General features: G+C 38.7%; 1 protein-coding gene across 2 annotated transcripts in view; it reads left to right on the top strand.

The window, feature by feature from the left end:
- Positions 1-1,638: 1,638 nt before the first annotated feature.
- The window catches only part of TP53BP1 (tumor protein p53 binding protein 1), a 69,982-nt gene continuing 45,831 nt past the window's right edge, over positions 1,639-25,789 (top strand). Inside the window, exons 1-11 of one of the 2 annotated variants that reach the window (XM_068550333.1) lie at positions 1,639-1,756; positions 2,331-2,515; positions 2,796-2,889; positions 3,121-3,205; positions 10,940-11,070; positions 11,675-11,833; positions 12,186-12,315; positions 13,680-13,846; positions 15,201-15,327; positions 16,130-16,224; positions 18,823-19,028. In XM_068550333.1, the coding sequence (XP_068406434.1) occupies positions 1,750-1,756; positions 2,331-2,515; positions 2,796-2,889; positions 3,121-3,205; positions 10,940-11,070; positions 11,675-11,833; positions 12,186-12,315; positions 13,680-13,846; positions 15,201-15,327; positions 16,130-16,224; positions 18,823-19,028 (1,386 nt within the window). In that variant the 5' untranslated portion in view covers positions 1,639-1,749. Of the gene's footprint in view, positions 1,757-2,330; positions 2,516-2,795; positions 2,890-3,120; positions 3,206-10,939; positions 11,071-11,674; positions 11,834-12,185; positions 12,316-13,679; positions 13,847-15,197; positions 15,328-16,129; positions 16,225-18,822; positions 19,029-25,789 lie in introns of both variants that reach the window. The other variant, XM_068550329.1, reaches the window with a different exon arrangement.

Below are 25,789 nucleotides of genomic sequence, written 5' to 3'. Positions count from 1 at the left end.
GCAGTAGCAGGACAGAGAAGGGCAAAAATATAGTGACTTTGGGGAATTTTTATGGTAATCAAGGTCAAGATTTGTCACATCAGGACCTGATTGTTGGTGTCCTCTCACATTGAGCAGATGAATTCACTTTGTCTACCTACTGTAGTCAATATTGACCTTACCTGGTTTTTTAGGATTAAATTTATTTGGTCACTGGTCTTCTGCAGCATTGGGGGGAGGGGAAGAGAGGAGTCAATTGTAAATGATTTCAAGATTAAGAAGTGGGATGTGTCTCTGTGTGCTCCATTACATTTATTGCTCCACTCATAAAACATTCTGGGGACCCTAATTATATTCTAGTTATAGCAACAATAGATTCTAGATTTTTCAGGAAAGTTTCATTTCAAAGAGTCTGTCCTTTTGTTCCCATAAGTAACATATACTGAGATGACATGCTTTGATAGGGAGAACATTCGTTGGTAGGAAGCTCCACTTCAGCTTAGCCTATATCAGGTTTTGAATTGGGTATTTACAGAATTGGAGAATCATGGTTGGGCTGTGCTTAAGTCATTCTGAGCCTGGGGTAGAGAGAGAAAACTACTTCCTATTGAATGCCTACTATGTATATGCCTGGCAGTGTGCTAGGTGCTTTCCCTATTGACAGCTGCTCTGGCTAGAATTCCATCCCAGATCCAACCACCACTTAAAAACAAAAATCAACAGCCTCCGCAAAAAAAACGAAAAACAAAACCATATTCCTCATGGGGCCTCCTTCATTAATACAAATAACAGCTGCCACACCCTCTATAAGACCCCGGCACCATAATTAGGATAATAGACTCTCAAGGCTTCGAGGGACCTTTGAGGTCATCTAGTTAAAGGGGCGGCAGCTGTTCTCTTCACCACCGAGTCTTGACAGTTACTGTGCTCAATTGTCTCAACAGGAGGTGCAAAACATGTCTGGGTCTATGGTCTCTGTAGGCTGCAGTTCCACAAAAGATAGGTCAACGATAAGCAAATGTGAAGCTTGAACTACGACGTTTCAGACTGGAAAAGGGCAATGGGGAAAAATATGGCTTACCGGGGCCCTCAGACAATGTAAATGGAAAAAAAAAATTTTTTTTTTTTTAAAGAACTGGCAGAGACGTAACGTGAAGCCCTTGAATTCGGGTAGAGGCCTACAAAAGGGATCCTGATTGACCCAGTAAACCCCAAAGAGTCCTCTCTCTCTTCAGTTTCACCAGATTTGAAATTCTAGCCATCCTGGATCTTCTTTGCCCTTTTATTAGAAAGCCGGGAAACCCTCTCCTTTTCCACGGAAGAGGGTGAGAGAAGGGGCCTTATGGTGCATGAACGATAGAAAATTGGTCTTTTCTCTTATGTCTGACTAGTGGTACAAACAACCGTCCTGGAGGCAGGGGAATATATTTTACGCCCTCTCAAGGTCCCTTCGGTTCAAGGATACTGTCATTCTCCGGCTGTATTAGAGGGACGGCCTGCAACCTCCAGGCTGCCATGGAAACACGCCGCCGTGTTCCTTTTTCTTACGTGGGGCGGGGCACTCGGCCCAGCCACCAATCATCCACAGGCTTTCTTGAGTGGCGGGCAGCAGCAGCGAATGGGCGAGCTGATACCGCGTGACGCGACGGGAAAGGGGGAGTTCGCGGCCCGTGGCGGCGGTGGCTACAGTGTCGACCTGGGGATCGAGCTGGAGGGACCTGGGGAGCGTGCGGAGATCTTTAGCTGGAGCGCGAGGGACCTCCCACCGGGATGCCTGGTACAGTTTGGAGAAAAGTGGGGGAGTAGTAGGCTCTGAAGGCTTGGGTTTCGGGTCTGAAGGGGATGGCAGACCGGAGGGGGCGGGGTGGCAAGCATGGCGGCGGTGACAGGGAAAGGGTTGGAGGGCCCTGAGGAGGGGGTGGGGTAGCCCTAGCTAGGAAGGCTGGGTGGTCGTGAGGAAGCGTGAAGGCCTGTGGGGGTTAAGACGAGCAGAGATTACAAAGAAGCCTTTTGGGGGGGTCGTAGAGGCGCCAGAAGGACGTAGGGAGAGTTGTGGGGGATGGAAAAAGGGGCGGGGAGAGAAGAGGTTAGGAAGGAGGGGAAAGGGTGTCTACGGGAAGGTGATGGAAGGGGGAGAGAAGGATAGGCAGGCTGATTGTAAATAACGAGGAAATCGGGCCTTGGAAGGTATGATAGGAAAGTGATTGCAGCGATTATACTGTTCTAATTGGAAGAGTCCTACACTGGTCCCCTTTTCCAGGTCTTGTACTTCCGCCTCATTATTTAAGCTCAGACTGCATGAGGAAGGCTAGTAGGTTACACAGAACTGATCTTTTGTTATTCCATTCCAGGGGAGCAGATGGACCCTACTGGAAGTCAGTTGGAGTCAGATTTCTCTCAGCAAGACACTCCTTGCCTGATCATTGAAGATTCTCAGCCTGAAAGCCAGGTTCTAGACGATGATTCTGGTTCTCGCTTCAGTATGCTATCTCGACACCTTCCTAATCTACAGACGCACAAAGAGAACCCTGTGTTGGTGAGTGATAGGTTGCTTGGAAATGATTGAGTAGATTTTTTTTTTCCCCTGATCTAGACCAAGCTGCAAAGTAAGTCCTTAGGAGATCACTATCTTTTGGATAAAGTTGGCTGGAAAATAAAATCATTTTCACAAAAATATGTATCATTTTGGATTACTTCACATATAGTATATTATGAAATGTGTATTTCATATTATGTACATATGTATGTATACATTATGTATGTATATTTTGTATGTACATTTTCTGGGATGTATATTATATATGTATATTTTCTAGGATGTTGTGTCCAATAATGAACAAACAGCTGGAGAAGAACAAGGAGACAGTAATAGTGGCTTCAATGAACATCTGAAAGAAAACAAAGCTGCAGGTGAGGTCCCTTTTGCAAGGGTGCGCTCGTTGGAGCCGGGTGGATATAAACATTATGTGGTTGTGGTGAATGTATGTAAGGAAGTCTGGCACAGTATCTGGTGCATAGTAGGTACTCAAAAGGTTGGTTTTCTAATGTAGCTGATTAGATTGGTATTGTCTGCATTCTTGAATTTGTATTACAGTTTGGTGGTAAATGCCTTTTCTGCTAATATCCACTTATTTTTTTCAGAGTCTATGGATTCTTCTCATTTGGACACATGTGGTTCCATCAGTCAGGTCATTGAACAGTTACCTCAGCCAAATAGGACAAGCAGGTATACTAGTGTTTGAAGGAATTTATTTAAATGTATTAGTGGATCAGTTTTTTTATCTGTACTTGTTGTCTCATCCCAAGGATAAAAGGATTAATCTTATTTTTGTGAATTAGGCAGTGGGATTTCAGAATTGTATTAACTAGCATTCTTTTTTTTTTTTTTTTAATTAACTAGCATTCTGTTGGTACTGATAGCTGGAATCTCTTTTGTGAAGGTGGTAACATTTTTTTGCACCTACATTATTCAGATTGTGATCTACCTTGCGCATGTGAAACAAGCATTCCTTATTCTTAGCTTGGATATGACTTATTACTAGAAAAAATAGTCAAAAAATATTTAGGTATATTATCAAAACAGTTAAGCATGGTTTCTACCTACCAACCAAAGAACCTCGCCAGTTTTAGACCCAGAATGTTTAATTCATACCCTAAACAGTATTCAGTTTTTACTTTGTCTCCTGTATATCTTTACATTGTCCATTTATTGAGTTTATCCTCTATGTTAGGCACTAGATGGGACGTTTGATATATACTGCCATTTAATTTCATCCTTAAAGCAGTTGTACGATGAACACATTACATTACTTCCCTTACTTAGGGGGGGAAGTGATAGGCAAAGAAGTTAAAAACCTTGCTCTAGAATGCATTGCTAGTAAGTGACAGAGCTGGGCTTTGAGTCCTTCTGACTCAAGTGCCTCTCTTTCTTTTTTACTATTCAACACCCAAATTCTCCTAAGATCAAAGGAGAACGTAGGAGTCTTGGGGTGGTGGAATAGAAAAGGGAGGTAGTCAGAGAGGAGGATGTTAGTTTGAGGTGAAAGACTAGGGTTTTATCTCAAAAATAAGTGCTTTTTTGTGTGTGTATGTGTGTGTATGTTTAATACTCTGTGTTTGCACTTAAATTTTTTCTCTCAAATCATCAGTTGGATGCTTTAGAACAATCCCCAAATTGGTGGACTTATTTTGGCCCGTAGGTGGGTTCTAGTTGGCCCACACATAGTTGTAAAATATATTTGAATTTGTTGATAGAATTTAAAAATAGGGAAATTTCACATAGAACTTAGATTTCCAGCTTCTGGGATTACTAGGCCGGAAGTAATGCAACTGTTGTATTACTGGCAGCAGTTGGCTGGAGCTGTGAGCAGCCAGCTTCTGCTTAGGTAGGGCATGAGTGCTATGGTCTGTCATACTGCCTGTAACTCACTGTTGTACTTGGACACTGAGGCCAGGTATTCTTTTTTCATTTATCCTAGGGCTTGTGCTTTTGTTCTTAAACCCAGCCACTTAACTCATTTATGTTACCTTTCTTTGCTTTTTGTAGGCATTTAAGGTTTTGTGATACCTCTTTAGGAACATGTGCCAGGCTTATCTGTGTTTTTGTGCCTCGGCATCTGAGTTTGAACCAGTGGGGACAGAATGCGTGTGTACCCCTTGTTATAAATGAATGGTACTGTTTGAGAAGTCTCATGCTACTTCTTTTCCCTTTTTGCATCAAGGTGTTCTCTTTCCTTAAAAAAAATACTTGAATGCTTACATTCAGTAAATGTGCAGGTACTGTGGTAGGTGTTTTAAAGCATGTTTGCCATCATGGAGCTTACAATTTAATAGGGGAAACAGATGTTAAATAATTACATAAATAGCTATTCAGTGAGAACTGTGATCATTGTAAAGAGGGAAAAAATAGAATATATAACCTAACATGGAGGATAAGGGAAAACCTCTTTGAGAAGGATGATCTAAACTATAAATACAAATTTGTTAGGCATAGTTGAAGGGCTGGGGAGAAGTGTGGCATGAAGTGTGTGGCACAGAAGTGTGGAAGGAGGAGCTTTCCAGACACAGGGAGCAGCATGTGTAAAGGCCACGAAACTGCAGAGAATGTGGGGTTGATTCCAAAAGAATGAAAGCTCTTCAACACACATGTGTACTGATCTCTTTATGTTGTCTTTATTCATTAATGCAAATATTTTGAAAAAGGCTGCTTGTGAACTTTTATATATCATAAAATTCCAAAAGATCTTCCTCTCTTATCTAATGTCCTATTGTGATGTAAGCCTGTGGTCCTAAACATGAAGTGTCCTAAAATATGATGCTGAGGATATTTTTATTTCCCCGTTAAACATTTAAGAAAATTGAGATGATTGTAGATTCACATGCATTTGTAAAAAATAGTACAGAGAGATTCTTTGTACACTTTTCGCAGTTTCCCCCAATGGTACCACTTTGCAAAACTATAGTATACTTTCACAACCAGAATATCAACATTGATAAAATCCAGTGAACTTATTCACATTTCCCTAGTTTTACTTGTACTCATGTGTGTGTATTAATTTTTATACAGCTTAATCACCTGTGTAGGTTTATCCACCACTGAGGTCAAAATGCTGAACAGGAGCTCCAGTGTTGTCCTTTTATAACCACACCCACCTCCCTCTCCTGCATGTGAACCTCTGGCAACCACTAATTAAGACCATCCTCTGGGGAATTCCGTGGTGGTCCAGTGGGTAGGACTCTGTGCTTTCACTGCTGAGGGTGTGGGTTGGATCCCTGGGTGGGGAACTAAGATCCAGGAAGCCGTGCAGTGGGACCAAAAAAAAAAAGACCATCCTCTATTGGTAAAGTTTTGTCATTCAAAATGTTATATAAATAGGATCATACAGTATATAATCTTTGGGGATTGGCTTTTTTCAATTAGCATAAGCCCCAGGAGATCCATATGAGTTGTTGCATGTATCAGTGGTTTGTTCCTTCTTACTGCTGAGTAGTGTTCCATGGTATGGATGTACCACAATTTGTTTAACCATTTGCCTATTGAAGGAAATCTGGGTTGATTCTAGTTTTTGGCTAATGTAAATAAAGCTGCTATGAACATTTGCATACAGGTTTTTGTAAGTCTTCATATCTCTAGGATAAATGGCCAGGTGGGCAATTGCTGGGTCATATGGTAGTTGCCTGTTCAGTTTTTTTAAGAAACTGCTGAACTGTTTTCTATAGTGGCTGTATCATTTTACAGTCCCACTAGCAGTGTATGAGACATCCAATTTCTCTCCATTCTCACCAGCATTTGGTGTTGTCACTATTTTTTATTTTAGCCATTCTGATAAGTGTGTGATAATATCTCATTGAGGTTTTAATTTGCATTTCCCTAATGGCTAATGATGTTGAACATCTTTTCATGTGCTTCTCTGCCATCTGTACATCTTCAAGGAAATGTCTGTTCATGTCTTTTGCCTATTTTCTAACTGGATTTTTTTTTATTGTGTTTTGAGACTTCTTTATATATTCTATATATTAGTCCTTTGTAGCATATGTGGTTTGCAAATATTTTCTCCTACTCTGTAGCTTGTCTTTTCATCCTCTTAAGAGGTTTTTTCCATAGAGCATGTTTTTAATTTTGATGAGATCTGTTAAATATTTTTAAGAGTAATATAAATACATAATTTATTTTAAAAAGAACTTATTATGAAAAGCAAAGAGTCCATTCCCACCATTGGTCCCCTTTCACAGAGGTAACGCTTTTTAAGTGTTTGTGCTTTTATTTCTTTGGGAGGTTGTCTTCCTAGCTCTTAATACTGTTGTAAAACTAAGTCACACTGTTGTATTACCATTTCTTGTTTTATCAGATTAAGACACTTGAGTTCCGTAATGAAAGATGAGGTTTTAACTCACAACAACATTCTCCTAATTTTTGATGATAATTGTTTTATTTCTTTTATTGGCTACTTCTGTATTTCTAAATAATATATTTAAACCTTTGTTTTCTTTTTCCATCAGTTTTGGATAGTGGAGAAAAGTTTAATATCAGTACTATTTTTTGTCTATAATCAGATTAGTTTCAAGCCTCTTCTGATTCACCTAATCATTCTAATTAAATATTTATTGAGTATTTCTTATATGCCAAGCACTGTTGAGTTTTGGGGATACAAAGTGATCAGAAGAGATAAGAAACCCTAGACCTTAATGGAGCTTACGTTCTGGTATGGGATATAGCAATACTTGATAGATAAGTAAAAATATATAGTATCTTAGACTCTGATAGGGCTGAGGAGAAAAATAAAGCAGAGAAGGGGATGGGAAGCATCAAAGGAATTGCAAGTTTAGGTAGGATGACTTAGGGGATGCTTTAGTGATGTGACATTTGACTAAAAATCTTAAGTAAGTGATCTCTGCTGTTATTTGGGATAAATGTAATCCATGCATAGAGAACAGCAAATGCAAAGGCCCTGAGAGAAGCATGTGCCTGGAATAATTGAGAAATGACAAGGAGGTTAGTGTGGCTGGCGTGGAGTGCCTGAGAGGAGTGGGAGAAGAGGTCAGGGAAGTAAAGAGGGAACCAGAATATATAAAGCCTTATGGATCATTGTGAGGAATTTGGCTGTTACTCTTAGGAAAGTATTGAACGGTTTTGAGCAGAGGAATGACATGATCTGACTTAGATTTAAACAGGATCACTCTGGCCGCTGGATCAGGAATAGATTGAAGAGTATACAATTTTTATTTGTCCATTATACCTCGATAAAGCTGGGAAAAATTAAAATTAAAATAAAAAGAAAGCTCTTCAGATTAAATTTAGAAAGGAATAGTCTGAAGGGAGAGCAAGGGCAGAGTCAGGAAGACCTACTAGGAGACTACTGAAATAATTTAGGCAAAATGTGACAGTGGCTAGACCAGAGTAGAAGTGGATGAGGAGTGGTGAGATTCTGGGTTTTTGAAAATATGATTCAAAGATAGGTTGGATGTGAAGTATGCGAGAGATGAAGGAGGTAACAGTGATTCCATGTTTTTCGTTTGGGAGCTAGAAGAATGGAGTTGCTGTTAATTGAGATGAGAAGACTGCAGGGGAAGGTCAATTATAGACCTGTTAAAGTTGAGCTGCCTTTTCAATTGCCAGTTGGAGGCAGTTGACAGTGTGAATGTCTGGAGCTCAGGGGGAAGGTCTAAGCTGGAGATTTAAAATTGCAGAGTCATAAGCATATGGATGATATTCAAAGCCATGAGTCTGGATAAGATCACTAAGGGGGTGAGTGAAGGTGAAGAAGAGGTCCAAGGACTCACTGTGCCTACGAGCATTAGGAACTTGAAGAAAACCACCAAAAGAGACTGAGGAAGATCCAAGGTGTGTGGTTTGTGCTGTCTTTCATTGCTCTTCTACTTTTTGTCATACACGCTCTTGACTTTCTTCCCCTATGTTTCCTGAGGTCAGGCATCTGGTCCTCCCAGTTGTGTAGGTAACGTTCTATTTAATTTTTGTGAAAGTCTTTATTCAGTCCTTTTTCTCTTCCTTGGATCATGGTCCCCAACTTTGCAAATTTATGTTTTCTTCTCTTTTATGCTTATTAAACTTATGCTTAATTGGTCTTTTTTTTTAAAATTAATTTATTTATTTTTAATTTTAACATATTTTATTTATTTATTTATTTATTTATTTATTTATTTATTTATTTATTTATTTATTTATTTATTTATTTTTGGCTGTGTTGGGTCTTCGTTTCTGTGCGAGGGCTTTCTCTAGTTGTGGCAAGCGGGGGCCACTCTTCATCGCGGTGCGCAGGCCTCTCACCATCGCGGCCTCTCCCGTTGCGGAACACGGGCTCCAGACGCGCAGGCTCAGTAGTTGTGGCTCACGGGCCTAGTTGCTCTGCGGCATGTGGGATCTTCCCAGACCAGGGCTTGAACCCGCGTCCCCTGCATTAGCAGGCAGACTCTCAACCACTGCGCCACCAGGGAAGCCCTGCTTAATGGTCTTTATGTGAAATGTTAAATGGGTAGAAAGTTACAAGGAGGCAAAAAATGTCATCTGTAATTCTGCCACCCAGAGGCTAATTGCTGTAAACATTTTGGCTTATTTTCCCTGTTGTTTTTTGTTGTTGTTGTTGTGCACTTGATATACATAGTTGACACATGGGAAGTAAAAGTTCCTGTGTTTCTTGACCTTTTTGCTTAACAACATGAGCAATTAATTTCCCCTGGCAATTAAAACTCTAAATAACATTTGCCCCAAGTTTTTTATTTTAAAAGTTTAAACCCACAGTAGAGATGAAAAGATACTATGCATTTTTTCAAAATATACTATGCATTTTTTCTGTGTGTGTGTATAAAATATACTGTTTTGAAGCAAAGTTGCAGAAATCATAGTTCCCCTCAAATACTTTAGCATTCATCCCCTAAGAAAAATATTATCCTATATTATCATAATACCCTTATCACACCTAAGAAAATATTGATTCTGTAAAACCTAGTAATAAGTGCATATTCAGATTTTCCAAGTTGTCTCAAAGATGGCTTTATTTTATATATATATATATATATATATTTTATCCAGTATCCAATCCAGATTTATGGTTTACATGTTGCACTTGGTTGTTTTGAACATTTTTTTTTTCAATTTATGAATTTATTTATTTATTTATTTTTGAGTGTGTTGGGTCTTCGTTTCTGTGCGAGGGCTTTCTCTAGTTGTGGCGAGCGGGGGCCACTCTTCATCGCGGTGCGCGGGCCTTTCACTATCGCGGCCTCTCTTGTTGCGGAGCACAGGCTCCAGACGCGCAGGCTCAGTAGTTGTGGCTCACGGGCCTAGTTGCTCCGTGGCATGTGGGATCTTCCCAGACCAGGGCTCGAACCCATGTCCCCTGTATTGGCAGGCAGATTCTCAACCACTGCGCCACCAGGGAAGCCCCTGTTTTGAACATTTTTAATGGCTGCATAAATTCCATTTTATGGATTATGAAATTAGTTAATCATTTACCTACTGTTGGGCTTACAGCAGGTTGTTTGTTAGTCACAGTGAACTTCGAAAGTAAGTTTGTATAAGAATCTTTTCATATTTCAAATTATTTTTTACAGTTGAAATTACTAGGTATGAACATTTTTTAGAGCTCTTGATACATATTTCCCAGTTGTTCTGCAGAAAGGTTCTATTAGTTTATACTCTCATAAACAGTATGTGATAATGCTAATCTCACCTCAGGTTTGGGCAGCACTGAATAGTAGTACAGTATTTACAGTTTTTTTTTTCTAATTTGATTGGCAACAAATGGTTTCCTTGATTTCTTACATGTTTAAACATACTTGTATTTCTTTTTTTTGTGAGTTGTCTTTTCTGTTGTTTGTCCATTCATATCTTGAGCTTCTTCTTACTAGTTCCTTGTATATTATGGAGACTATTCTTTTGTTATATTATTGCAGATATTTTTTCCTAATTGTTATGTGTCTTTTACTTGTGTTTATCATTTTTTGACCTGTGATGTCTTCTTCTTAATACACAGACCTCTTACCTGAATTTTTTTCAGCCACTGTGGTTCTATGTTATGTATTCTAAGAATTTTTGCTAAAATTATTTTGTGAACTGTGTTCTATTAAATAGATGTATTTTTGACCCCCTTCTCTGCACATCTAATGCACATCTTCTCTTGTCACTTGTCAGTAATTCTCTTGAGTGCAAGATTTTTCTATCCCTGCTCAGATTTTTTCAGAGAAAGATAAAAATCAAGTATGTTTGTTTCTTCCTTCTGTCTCTTATTTGTATTACTTAATTCTGTACTACAGTGTTTTGAGTTGTTAACCTTTTAGGTGCTTTTTGTAGAAAGAAGCAATAATAGGGTGAGGTTTTTTACTTTTTCAAATTTGCTTAAAACGTGGTTGGTGTGTGGAGAGTCACAATAAAATTTAAAGAGTTCTTTGAGCAAAATATCCCGGCCTATCTGCGAACACATGATTGTGTCTTTTTGCTGTATAGTGTTTTGGGAATGTCAGTGGAATCTGCTCCTCCTGTGGGTGAAGAGAAGGAAGAAGAGGTGGAAGAGAAGGAGAAAGAGGAAAAGGAAGGAGATATTTCAGACGATACCACACACTCCTTTGGTGCTGAAGGTAGCTTTATGCCTTTTTCAGGATAGTAGATTGGTCTAGCCCCTTTAACATGAGCATGCAGATGTCTAAATTTCTCCCTTTTATCAGGTTATAGATTTCTGATCATTAAATTGAGAATAGTCATTAGGAAATTTGCTGATAGTCTAAGATAATCCACCTAATTTTGGTGTTCAGGAATTTTTAGCTCATTTTTTAGCCCCCTTTCTGCACACTGACTCCTACTTCTTTTGTATTCATTTGTTTTTCAAATATTTTTGGGATGCATGCCTTGTGGGGTGAATTACAGTCTGAGGTACAGTGCTCTCTGCGTGTGTGTGTGTGTGTGTGTGTGTGTGGAGGGGCTTATGTATTTCTTTAGAAAGTAGAAATAGTCTACCTTTATTAGGTGCTTGTAAGGTTTTATAGTACACAGTTTTTTGCTTCATTATGCGTTTTCCCCCTTTGCTTTTAGTGCTTTTATTCTTAATTTTATTTTGAAAAAAATTTGGGGGACAGGGCTTTGATGTGAAGGACTTAATATGACCGTCTTTTGCTAAAGGGCAGCACCTTGCATAGTGCATAATGTTGTGGGATGATATCTGATTTCTTGTGGTTTTCTTCTTAGATCCTGCCTCATCACAGCTGGGCTTTGGGATTCTAGAACTCTCCCAGAGCCAGGATGTTGAGGAACAAACTGTGCCACGTGAAGCAGACAAAGGGCCTCTACAGTCAGTAACCACCAACTCTGCTTATACTAGGCTCTCTGATGTGGATGCTAATATTGGTACGTAACATGTTTTCTGGCATTTAGAGTTTGTTTATAAGTATTTTCCTCCCATGCTAGAGCTAGTTGTTTTTTCCTTGATATATCTTATAGCTATCTAAGTTAATATAATCTAAATTAGTATAGTAAGGTTGTAGAGTTGTCTGGCGAGTACTTGTCAGTTGATGGCTTGCATACTAAGGTTTTTTATAAGTGGGTAATTGGTTATTTTCCTTTCTGGAATGATGCCTGTATATATTTTCAGTTTGTATTTCTTTCTTTAAAATCTTTGCCTTTTAAAAAGCATTTGGGACGACTTCTAGTACTTTGAAAAATTAAATATCTCCTTCCTATCTTCTTCTAAAACTTTAAGCAATTAAGCATGAAGAACAGTCTAATGAAGGTATCCCCATGGCAGCACAGCCCAGCAAGGATATCCCTGTGGCAGCACAGCCCAGTAAGGATGTACCTGTGGTAGAAGAGCAAAATTCACCACCTGCAAGGTAAACCAAGTTCTTTCTAGGAAGTATTTTTGGGTTTCTGCTATCTATGGGGTTACACTCATTTCACTTGGCCAGGTGGAAACATTTTTAGAAATTCTTGATTTTTTTTTTCCCCCTTGCCCTGGGCGTATTTATGGTCCAGTAGAAACATTTATTGTTTATGAATTCTCGTTGTGTCCTTATCTTTAGGCATATTACAAACCCAATTTATTGCTGCTCTAACTGTAAGGATGACCCCTTAATCTTTGGTTGCTACTTCTCCTCTCTGTTCTTTGTCTGCTGAGGCACTATCTCTCTGTGGGATGTCTTTCTAGCTTCTCTGGTGTTGTAAGAGTCACAAGAATATTATGTTTGAAAGTCTACTGTTTTTATACTTGAGGAGCATCCAGATTGCGTTGGATCCTCAGGTATCCTGCATCTGGTAGCTTATGGCATAGATAAATAGGGAGGTATTCTTTTCCCGTGTCTTTCAGGCTCTTAACTTTTTGGGAATTGGTCAGTATACCTTTGTTCTGCCTATGGTGATTGTTGTATCCAAAACAGCATTGTCTCTGGTCAATACCTCAAGTTTAGATATGGCAGAGGACAAGTGGGATGCTTCCATTTTGGAGGAGGGAATGAGTAAACATTTAGTATTCTTTTGTTTCTTCCTTCAGTAGAAACAGTGGGGAATGGGGTACTGAACAAAGTTGAATATCAAGAGAAGTTGTCTTTCTAATGCAAAACACTCAGCTTAATGGGGGCTGACTTTTTCCGCTTTTCCTTAGGAAATTACTCTCTAGGTAGTTTTGCTATCCTGTTTACTCTGGGGAATGGTAGAGTAGGTGAACCTCCTAAGTCTCTGGAAAGGAGCCAGCAGTGAGTGTCTTACATGTGTAAGTAGTATTTGTGTGAAGGAGTCTTGGTTTGGGGCTTGGGTTGAGTAGATCAGATCAAAAAGGTCAGCAGAAGATAATGTGTGTGGCTGGTGCAGAGGATGATTTACATCCAAGCCCTTTCTGTGGGAGGTCATTGTTCATTCTGGCATTGTTGTGGTCTGGGTCACACTCCTTCATGCACCTCTAGATAACAACGTATGTAACAGAAATCCCTAACTCACTTATCAGAAATCTTGGACAGCGTGCAACACTGCAGTGAGCAGAGTGGAAAAGAGGTATTGCTTTGTGAGAGACTGAGACACTCTTTGAAATGGGCTGAGGGCTTTGCGTCATTATAAAGTATAGCTTATTTTACTTTTAATAAATAGTTTTTGGAAGTTTTGAAATTAAAAAAGGAAAACACACAAAACAGGAAATGCTTCTTTGTTCAAAGATGAAAGCCTTTGAACATAGTAACTTTTTCTCCTGGCGATATGAATTTCCTAGGTCAGAGGACATGCCTGCTAGTCCCAAAGGCTCTCTTGCTGCTGTGGAAACAAAAGAACAAATGTCTGTTCAAGAACTTCTGGAAGGTGGGATGCAGATTCAGAAGTCACCAGAGCCTGAGGTTTTGTCAACTCAGGAAGACTTGTTTGACCAGAGCAATAAAACAGGTACAAAGAGTAATTAGTTGCCGTAGCTCTTCTTTTCTGAAGATCTAAACTTTTATTTCTGTTCTGAGGCTACTGTTTTAAGTCAGAAGGCACTTTATAGGTGTGCAGACTTGTTTGTGGTATGGAAGGAAAGTACGTTTCTAGCTGATTAATGAGAAGGGCTTTTTGGAAATAATTGCTGTTTAACGTGTGTTAGCATAATTTTCTTTCTCTTTTGGAAATGGAGATATTGAAGAATACTAGCTAATAATATGGCAGATTTAATGTTATGGGCAGAGTAGCTATTTCTGTTATCATAAGTCTTCAAATCTTAAATATCATGATAATTAAATGAAGATTTTCATGTTCACCTGGGTAACAGTCTACTTATTCATCTGTTTATTAGTTCCTCTGCCACAAATAGGAAGTTATGGTCCAGCAGAAAGAACATAATACCTTTAGAAGACTAGAATGGTATTTGTTTCACCTTTCATTAACCCCCACCAGTGCCCCATGCTGCAGCCTCACAGAGCCAGAAAGCGTCAGTAACAATCAGCAAAATATGATGTATTGGTTGTAAGTAGGGAGGAAGAGAAGGTTATACTCCTGTACTGTGCTGTGAATGTGTGCGGGACATACAGAGCATCACCAAGAAACCTTTTCTGGTCTCTCATTAAAGCCACAGGTTGTACTTAAGAAATTTCTTTATTCTTGCAGTTAATACAGCTGATACTCCATTTGTTGCTAGGGAGAAGGGACCAACAGGAGCCTCTTCATAGTATAAATCAGTAATGGCTGCTCATATAGCCTTTTACTTACGCTTTAGTATTTTTCCTGTCTTTTGAGGAGCCCAGGTTCTAATCATGAAAATTGCTGCATTCATATCATCAGGTGTCATGCACATCATTTTGACTTCTCCCATCTGCATCATGGCATAAGCTTTACTTCACCTTAGGTAGACCTTGGAATAAAGGGCTCGCTTGCTGTCTTTTTTTTTTTTTTTTTCCGCTTGCTGTCTTATAATAGAAACTTCACAAGAAAGAAGAGCAGCCAAGGAGAGGCTTAAGCGTCCTGGCTTTTCTTCTCCAGGCTTCGATCATGACAGAAAGGACTAAGGAGTTCTTTTTGTCAATTCTTTATAAAAGAAACCCATAATTCATTAGGGAGAGGTTGTTTAGTGGTCACTCAAGATTTGTGTTAGCGTGGCATTCCACTAATTGTACTGCAGTTAGAAAACAGTTTCTGCCCTCTTGGAACATGGGTGGATATGAATATTACGCTTTTTGTACTACTGAGTGTCTTTTGTTTTTTTGACAGTTCAGTAATGTCAATATGAGAAGTAAATGCAACTAGAATTTTTTTTTTTTCTCAGTAGCGTCTGATGGTTGCTCTACTCCTTCAAGGGAGGAAGGTGGGTGTTCTTTGGCTTCCACACCTGCCACCACTTTGCACCTCCTGCAGCTCTCTGGTCAGAGGTCTCTTGTTCAGGAGAGTCTTTCCACGTAAGTAAGCCTAAAATAACCCTTTCAAGGAAACATGTGCCTGATGGTTTTAGGCTAAGGTTGAAAGAGCTAAAGTTGGTAGTCCAGAAGTCTTTTTGAAACTGAAAAGTAAACTCTAGGCTTAAGAATTTTGGGGAATAAGAACTTAGTGGAATTATCGAAGGCAGGTAGATCTGCTTTCCCATTTGGAGATTTTAAAATTGTAGCCTGAAGGTTTCACCAGGAAAGAAACTGCCCAGTTATTTAGAGACTTACGTGTCCAAAACAAGCTGCCTGCTGCTCCATTTGGCTAGCAGTTCTTCCCATTTAATGGCATAGGGGTGCAGAAGAGGTTATGCTAGAGTTGACAGTAGTTGGATTTCTTTATCCGTGTTAGGGCAAAGAGGTTGCTTTTTTTTTTTTTTTTTTAATAAGAATGTGCATGATCTTTCTCATAATAGGCAAAAAATGGAGTAAATATTTGTCTCAAATCTGCAGATGAATTAATTTTTTTAGCACTATCTCATCCTGCTTTTCAGTCATGATGTCCTTGTGTCTGGTCATTTACTTTCTCTTGTAATCATATGGCTTTTCCCTTAATCTTTTTTTTTTTTTTTTTAATTCTAATTTTGGATATGTCTGGTGTGAGAAATAGTTACTGAAGTATTGTTCATGGCTCTTCTACCAACCTTGGTTAGCTGTTTGAGAGAAACACTAATAAGTACTTGAATGAGTTATAGATATTTTTGCTGTTAAGAAGTAGAAAGCAAGTGCGAAGCTGTAGCTGTGGTAAAATAACCTGTGGCTCTCTCTTTGTATAAAGGAATTCCTCAGACCTTGTTGCTCCTTCCCCTGATGCCTTCCGATCTACCCCCTTTATCGTTCCTAGCAGTCCCACAGAGCAAGAAGGGAGAAAAGGTGAGCTCTCTTGATCTGTCTGTTGATCTCAGGTTAGAAGAGGGGCAGCACTTCTTCTGCCTTGTGAAGTGTACTGTTCCTTTACATGTTAGAACACTGTGACCTCAGCTATTCGCTAGGACTCATGTCTAAGCTTCAGGGGAGTGGCCTAGTGTTAAGTGCTTTCCTCGGTTCTTTGCTTTTCTAGCACTGATTCTTCTGAGAGTTCTGTATTGACAACTTAATTTTTGAAAAGACCCTTAAGGGAAAATTGTTCAAGTTGAACTCAAATGAATTATCAATAGTATAATGAAGACCTTTATTGCCATTGGCCTAATAGTCTCCAGCAGCTTGGTAACATGTTACTGGTCAGAGGGAACCAAAAATTGTTTCTTTTGTTCTTTATAGGTTATTTCTGCTATTATCAAAGCAGTTTTAGCCAAAGAGTGGTTAGGAGCAGGTGGTAGAAATTTTGACTTAATTCCCTTCCTCCTTTGAGGACCTAGTGATTTTATATTACTTTATTCACAAGAAAGTTTTTCTTTTTACTTACTTTATGTCATTATCTAAACCTCTTTTGCTCTGTTCTAGTCTCCTATCCAGTCATTCAAGATACTTCTAAATTTTTCCTACTTCTACAAAGCCTTTTCCAATAAATTCCATGATTTTTTCCTTTTCATTCTTTCACATATCAGTAATGGTACAATAGCTAATATTTATTGAACACTTATTTTATGCCAGGCACTGTTCTTTTTGCTTCTCTTTCGTTCTGGGTTCTTCTCTTTGTTTCTTTTTTTGTTTGTTTTTTTTTAAAATCCTCACAACAGTCCTAAGAAGTAGGTGTTACTTTTATCCCCATTTTACAGATGAGAAAATGGAGGCACAGAGAGATTTCACAACTAAGTCATAGAGGCAGGATTTGAACTTGGGCAGCTGCCTCCAGAGCCTGTGCTCATGGGTTTTCATTTACCCATGACAAAATTTAATCTTAGACTTTCTTCTGTCACAAAGTTTGTGTCTGGCTATTTTCTCTTAAAATCAATGTAGGTATCCAAATGGACTAATATCATTCTAAGCATAACATGATTAGTGATATCGTCAGTGAAAAATAAAAGTGAATCCATTCTACAAAAAATGCTGTTAATGCAAGTTAAGTTTGGCTTATCCTTAGAACCATTTTTTCTATCTGTAGTGTGAACACTGAAGATATATAAAAATAATTATATTAAAAATGCTTTCTCCCTGACTGTAAACATAATTAGTACTTACTGTAGAAAGTTTGGAAAGCATATGGGAAAGTAATGAGAAGAAAATAAAAATCACCTGTGATACCACAGTCCAGATATAATTAGTATTTGGATATGTGTGTTTCCTTTCAGTGTGTTTTCTATGCATAAATATAAAGAAGTATGTTTACACAAGTGGGATCATGTTATGTATATGATTCAGTGTTCTTTTCTTTTCATGTAACATTGTATTTTCCTTTGTCAATTATATTTTAGATTTAATGCATTTGCTTAATATGTGCATAACTGTGCAACTGTGTATGCTTTTTGTATTTTGTTGTTGTTGTCTAAGAATATTAACCTAAAGCCTTTTTATATGTAGTGCTTAGAACAGTCCTTAATAAGTGCTTTGTCACGGCAATAAAGATCAAAAGGTGTAATGAAAATACTTAACACAGCTGTGGTAGTGTAATAAAGGCCTATAGCATCAGTTCCCAAACCTAGCATTACAGTGGAGTGTGCGTTTGAGGCCAAGCTAAGCAGCAGGGGTAGGTATTGAGGTGGAGGTGGGGCGGGTACCTGGTAGCATGAATGTGGATTTTAGGCAAAAACTAAATGGCATAGGTACTTTGTGAGAGTGGTCTAAAGGAAGCCTGTTTGGGGTCAAGTTGTAAGATAGGGGAAAAGGGGTTGATGAATCAAATACCTAGCAAGCTAGGCTGGCTCTGAGGAAGATCCTGTTAGCCTACAGGTGGGTAGGATACTATAGGAAAAGCAGTGTTTTGTGTTTTGTTTGTGTTTATGTTTCCCTCCTGAGCAATTTGTCTCAGGATTAGTGTCCTGTACTTTGTTCTTTGATAAATCATTGCTGATTGTCATTGATAGATTTTTGTTTTTCCTTCTTCTCTATTTGTCCTGGCATCCACCTCTCTGCACTTAGCAGTTAATGCAAATAAAATGAGTTCATAAATATGTAGATATTTACTTAGAGTGGTAAACAAGTTCACTGCCTTTCAAGGCCTGTGGTTAAATTAGGTGCCATTAATCTGGGCATTCCTATGCAAATGTGAAAACTGAGCTATAATCAGGAAAGGGTCTCAGAGGAACCAAGTTAATTTACTATCATATGGATGGATGGGTATCCCTAGATGAACCCTATTTTAATCTATACCTGAGTATTTTAGGAGTTGTGAACTTCCCTCCCCCAGGGGAATAAAGTGTTGCTAGATTCCTAGGACTCAATCTTCTATTAACCTATCAGCTTTTCTGAAAATTGTCACTGTATTTTTTTAGGGATGAAAATATCTGAATATAATTGTTATTAGTGGTATTGGAACATGAATAGTATTGATGAGTGCTTATTTCTCAATTTGTTTTTCCTGTTTTAAACTAGATGAGCCAATGGATATGTCAGTGTTATCTGAAGGGAGAGAGTCTTTTCAGAAGAAACTCCAAGGTGATGAACGAGTAGGGATAGAAAACCCCCCTCTCCCACCTGAGCCCACTATATCACCACAAGCCTCAACACCGGTATCTCAGAGCACACCAGTCTTCACTCCTGGGTCACTTCCTGTTCCATCCCAGCCTGAGTTTTCTCATGTGAGTACCATAGAAAAAGTTTTTTCCTCCTAACATCTTTTTTTTTTAAACAACTGTATTGAGGTATAATTTACAAACCATAAAACTCACCCATTTTAAGTGTATAGTTTAGTGATATTTTAGTAAATTTACAGAATTGTGCAGCTGTTATCAGAATCTAGTTTTAGAACATTTCCAGGGTCATCTAATATCTTGATGTACTTTTTATGTTTGAATTTTGTACTATGTCTTTTTTTTTTTTAACATCTTTATTGGAGTATAATTTGTACTATGTCTTTAACTTCTTAAAAATGTTGCTTTGAAATTGAAAGGGGGCATTAATCATTATTCTACCTTAACGCATGAACTTCTCACTAGATCAACCCTAGGCTTTCCACCAGTTGTCAAAATCTCCTTTCAAGATGTTCAGGGGCCTCAAACTTCTTCATTTTGGAGAAACCACTTTTGGAGCCTCCTGAGTTCTAATCTGTGCTATTACCTTCTATTCCTGGTATAGAACTGTCACCTCCCTTTTATTGTCTTTGGAGATTGTCCTTACCTGTCTTTGTGTTGGATTCCTCTTGGGCTCTGTGTCTTCTTGCTTGGTTTACTCCCTCATTTTGATGGAGGACATTCTTTAGTAGCATACTTTCTACTCTCATACATGATTCATAGTTTGTAGGAGTATAGAATTTTAGGTTGGAAATAATTTTCCTTTAAACTTTTGAAAGCATCGCTCTACCATCTTCAGACTTCCAGTGTTGCTGTTGAGAAGTGTGGCCAGTTTGATTTTGATCTTTAATATGTGAGCTGTTTTTTTTCCTTACTGGAATCTTGTAGATTTTTCTTTTTATCCCCAGTGTTCTGAAACTTCCAGACCCTTGGCATAGGTCTGTTTTTCTTCATTGTGTTGGTAAGCCCTCTCAATTTAGAAACTCAAGCCCTTCAGTTCAGGGACATTTAATTATTTAATTTCTTCCCCTCTGTTCTTTTTTTTTTTCTTAATGGAATACCTATTGTTTGGATATTCATACTCCTAGAATAGTCTTGTAATTTTATTATTTTGTGTCCTACTTTCCATCTCTCTCTCCTTTTGTTTAACTTTCTGGATGATTTCCTCAACTATTTTTTTTTAAAACTTAAAAAAAACCCTGACTTTATTGAGATATAATTCATGCATCGTGTTGTTCACCCTTTTAAAGTGTATAATCTAGTGGCTTTTAGTGTATTCACAAAGTTGTATAGTTATTCACCAGAGTCTAATTTTAGAACATTTTCATCATGCTCCCCCTCTACCCCCAACAAAAGACCCCATGCTTATTAACAGTCACTCCCATTTCCCCCATCCCCAGCCCTAGTCAATCACTAATCTACTTTGTGTCTCTACGGATTTGCCTGTTCTGGGCATTTCACATAAGTGGAATTATACAATATGTAGTCTTTTGTGACTGGTTTCTTTACTGTAATGTTTCCACAGTTCATCCACGTTTTGACATGTATCAGAACTTCATTCCTTTTTATTCTGAATAATACTGTGTATGTACATACCACGTTTTATTCATCCGTTTATCAGTTGATGGACATTTGGGTTGTTTCCCCTTCTTGGTTATTATAAATAATGCTGTGTACATTTGTGCACAAGTTTTGCGCAGATGTGTATTTTTATTTCTCTTGTATATAATTAGGAGTGCAACTGCCAGGTTCAACCATTTTTTAACTTTCTCTGAGACATTAATTTCTACTCTTGGGTTTTTCATTTCTATTCTCTTTTTTTTTTTTCCTTGAATGTTCTCCCTTTTTAAAAAAAATAGCATTTTGTCATTCAATGGGTATACTATCTTATCTCCTTCATGATATTAATAATAGTTTTTGAGAAGTTTTCTCCCTGCAATAGTCACTATTTCTTCAAATAGATTTTAGTTAGTTTTGTTAGTTTTGATGTTTGACTTTTAAAGAGGCTTTCCTCAAGAGTCTGATAATAATCCTTGATTGTCTGACTGCTTTAAGAGTGAAATCCCAGAAAACTGATTAGAAGTTCTGAATTGGTAGTTGGTGCTTCATGTGTCTGGAATTTACTGTAGTGTGATCTGCAGGGCCATTTTTGGGGTCCCCTCATGTCAGTATCTTGATTTATCTTGTCTTGTTCAGGTTCCCTCCTGCCTGCCATTGCTTTAGAAGTCTATGATGGAAGAGGACTGGGGGTGTTGAGAGGCAGGTGCAGGTTCCATTCAATATGTAAATTTTCATTTAATCTCCCTGTTTTCAGTCTGGTACTTTCTGATAACTGTGCCTCTTTTCCTCCAGTTCAGGGATGCTCTGTTTTACCCTGTCCAGGGCAGAGGAGGGTCAGGAAGAGCGAATCTGGGGATTAAACTGCTTCTTAAATAGATTTCCAGCCAGTCCTCCTCCTGTTTTTAGCACTACCCTCATCACCACTTCCAGAGTTACTTGGGCTACTGCCAAGTGCTGAATCTTTTTTGGGACATGGTAGTTCTGAGGTGTAATTTGGGTTACTTCTTAGCTTTCTCCACTGCTGTCTTAGGAATTCAGTTTTCACTAGTCTGCTAGATAGATGACCACTCTTCCAAAATTTTATTGTGGTTATCTGTTCTTTGTTCTCTTTTTCTTTTTTTTTTTTTTTAATAAATTTATTTATTTATTTATTTATGGCTGCGTTGGGTCTTAGTTACTGCGCGCGGGCTTTCTCTAGTTGCGGTGAGCAGGGGCTACTCTTCTTTGCGGTGCGCAAGCTTCTCATTGCGGTGGCTTCTCTTGTTGGGGAGCGCGGGCTCTAGGCTCGCGGGCTTCAGTAGTGTGGCTCGTGGGCTCTAGAGCGCAGGCTCAGTAGTTGTGGTGTGCGGGCTTAGTTGCTGCGCGGCATGTGGGATCTTCCTGGACCAGGGCTCGAACCCGTGTCCCCTGCATTGGCAGGCAGATTCTTAACCACTGCGCCACCAGGGAAGTCCCTGTTCTCTTTTTCTTGAAAATGCATTTTTAAAAAAAATCCCTTTACCATTGCTTAGTGGGATTTTGGAAGAGAGTTAAAAAAAAATGTGTGTATTAAATCCACTGTTTTTATTTGGAAGTTCCATGCTTTTTTCATTATGTATCAAACTCCTTACATGTTAGTCTTAATGACTCACCTTTGCACATCTGTTATTTCTTCTGTAAATTGGTTATGGAAGTCCAAATGAACCTAATTTTGATGTTGTAATATCTATTTATTAATTTTTGGCTGCGTTGGGTCTTTGTTGCTGCGTGTGGGCTTTCTCTAGTTGTGGCAAGCGGGAGCTACTCTTGGTTGCGGTGCGTGGGCTTCTCACTGCGGTGGCTTCTCTTGTTGCAGAGCACGGGCTCTGGGCGCGTGGGCTCAGTAGTTGTGGCTCGTGGGCTCTAGAGTGCAGGCTCAGTAGTTGTGGCACACGGGTTTAGTTGCTCTGAGGCATGTGAGATTTTCCCAGACCAGGGCTTGAACGCGTGTCTCCTGCATTGGCAGGCGGATTCTTAACCACTGTGCCATCAGGGAAGCCCCATGTATTTCTTTCTTTTTTTTCCTAATATATTTGTTAATTTCATAGCCTCTTTGACGCTTCACCAGGTTGTGAGGGCTGAGGAGAGGATTCGTAGAAAATAGTTTGATATTTAACACTTTCTCATTCTTGATATACATATTAATTTGGGGATGACAAGTCAGATTATAGATGATTGTATGAGTGGCTGTTAAACTCTGTGTGTGTGAGACCAGTTTTTGACTGGTTGGATACTATGGATTTAGGTCTGTTGAATCTAGACTGGTTGACTCATTGAGCGAAGTCTTGACAGTTCTTCATCAGTCTTTATCCAGAGCCCTGAGGTGGTTTTTTTCACTTAACTTCGTTATTCTGACTAGGCCTTCAGGGAGCCTCAACGCTGTGGATTATCAGGGGCCAGACACTTGGAGGGTAGATCCAGGCAGTCTTAAGAAGTACAGCTTATTGATAGGCTGGTTAGCCCCTGAAGTTTTACTTTGCTGACTGAAATTATACATATATTGAAAAAATTCTGTGAAAGATATCACGTAAGTATTTACTTTGATAACACTTAAAACGTATTCAGAATGTGGACAACTGCTTAATGGATATGAGGTTTCCTTCCCTGTTTGTTTTTTTTTTTTAATTTATTTAATTTATTTTATTTTTGGTTGCATTGGGTCTTCGTTGCTGCGCACGAGCTTTCTCTAGTTGTGGCGAGCGGGGGCTACACTTTGTTCTGGTGTGTGGGCTTCTCATTGCAGTGGCTTCTCTTGTTGCGGAGCACGGGCTCTAGGCACGCGGGCTTCAGTAGTTGCAGCACGCGTACTCAGTAGTTGTGGCTCACGGGCTCTAGAGCACAGGCTCAGTAGTTGTGGCGCACGGGCTTAGCTGCTCCGCAGCATGTGGATCTTCCCGGAGCAGGGCTTGAACCCGTGTCCCCTGCATTGGCAGGCGGATTCTTTTTTTTTTTTTTAAACATCTTTATTGGAGTATAATTGCTTTACAATGGTGTGTTAGTTTCTGCTTTATAACAAAGTGAATCAGTTATACATATACATATGTTCCCATATCTCTTCCCTCTTGCATCTCCCTCCCTCCCACCCTCCCTATCCCACCCCTCTAGGTGGTCACAAAGCACCGAGCTGATCTCCCTGTGCTATGCGGCTGCTTCCCGCTAGCTATCTATTTTACATTTGGTAGTGTATATATCTCCATGCCACTCTCTCACCCTGTCACATTTTACCCCTCCCCCTCCCCATGTCCTCAAGTCCATTCTCTAGTAGGTCTGTGTCTTTATCTCCATCTTGCCATTAGGTTCTTCATGACCTTTTTTTTTTTTTTCCTTAGATTCCATATATGTGTGTTAGCATACTGTATTTGTTTTTCTCTTTCTGACTTACTTCACTCTGTATGACAGACTCTAACTCCATCCACCTCACTATAAATACCTCCATTTCATTACTTTTTATGGCTGAGTAATATTCCATTGTATATATGTGCCACATCTTCTTTATCTGTTCATCCGATGATGGACACTTAGGTTGCTTCCATGTCCTGGCTATTGTAAATAGAGCTGCAGTGAACATTTTGGTACATGACTCTTTTTGAATTATGGTTTTCTCAGGGTATATGCCCGGCAGGCGGATTCTTAACCACGCCACCAGGGAAGTCCGTGAGGTTTCCTTTTGAAGTGATGAAAATGTTTTCAAAGTAGATAGAGGTGGTGGTTGCACATTGTAAATATTCACTTTAAAGTGGTTATTTTATGAGTTTGACTTTTAAAAAGGTATTTATAATTTTATTAGCAATGTCTTAACTATAAGCCTTTGTAAAATGACTTATTTTTTACAACAAGAAAAATAAATACATTTTTCTTGTAGAGTGTGTATAATATACAGATAAGTGAAAATAAGATCATCAATTATCCTGTCTCAACTAATTGCTTGTAACTTTTTTGTTTTATGTTTCATAACTTTTTAATGGTATATATTTATTAACTTAAAAAAACTTGAAAATTATATAAAAATGTGTAGACCACAATAAAATATATATTCATATACTTTTTTAACTAAAAACTTTTCTATTTAATGCATAGCCTGAATGTTTTTCTATATTCTTTAATATTCGTCTACAATTTTGTGTAATTACAAAGTATTCCATCATTTAGGTGTATCATAATTTTTAAATGAATCTCCTATCAGTGGATATTTAAGATATTTTATATTATTTCCTTTTCTAAGTAATAATTTTAGTACTGAACAGCAAGCACTGTAGCTAAATCCCAGTGTATTTTCATCAGATAATTTCCTAGAACTGGAATTATTGGGCTAAAGGGTATATAAAATTTCAAGGCTGTTGTTGTGTATTGCCAAATTGCCATTAGAAGTGTTGAACCAATTTATACTCAGTCATGCCTCAGAGTATATGAGCAGATTGAAATTTATGACTATTTTTATAATCTGAAAGTGTAAACAGTAACACCAGACATTGAAATACCAGAAGTTATAGAATATACAGAATGTTTGGCAACCTATTTTGATTCCTCATTCCCTTAAAAATAGGAAATGAATGCCTTACCAGCTATGTCTAGAGTGTTATAGCATTTATGTTAGGCAAAATAACACATTAAATGTAAATTCTTACATAAAAACATATTTAAGCTTTGGGTTATTTTCTTTTTTTTAAGGTATTATTTACATAAAATAAGAATGCCATTTTAAGTGTATAGTTGGATGAATTTTGGTAGTTGTATACAAATGTATAACCACCATCACCATCAAAGTACAAAACAGTTTCCTCACCCTAAAAAGTTTCTTCATAATCCTTTGCAGTTGATCCCTCCTCCCCACGCCCCCATCCACTCTTCTACCCTAGGCAGGCATTCATCTGCCTTCTGTCACTATAGTTTTATTTTTTCAAGAATTTCATATAGGTCTTCCCTGGTGGCACAGTAGATAAGAATCTGCCTGCCAATGCAGGGGACACAAGTTCGATCCCTGGTCCAGGAAGATCCCACATGCTGCGGAACAACTAAGCCCGTGTGCCACAGCTACTGAGCCTGCGCTTTAGAGCCCGCGAGCCACAACTATTGAAGCCCGTGTACCTAGACCCTGTGCTCCGCAACAAGAGAAGCCACTGAAATGAGAAGCCCACGCACTGCAACGAAGAGTAGCCCCCGCTCTCTGCAACTAGAGAAAGCCCGTGTGCAGCAACGAAGACCCAACACGGCCAAAAATTAAAAAAAAAATTTCATATAATTGGAATCAAAAG

The sequence above is a fragment of the Eschrichtius robustus genome, chromosome 1 (genome assembly GCF_028021215.1).
Source record: "Eschrichtius robustus isolate mEscRob2 chromosome 1, mEscRob2.pri, whole genome shotgun sequence".
Lineage (NCBI taxonomy): Eukaryota > Metazoa > Chordata > Mammalia > Artiodactyla > Eschrichtiidae > Eschrichtius > Eschrichtius robustus.
This window is presented reverse-complemented; position numbering and strand designations above follow the sequence as displayed.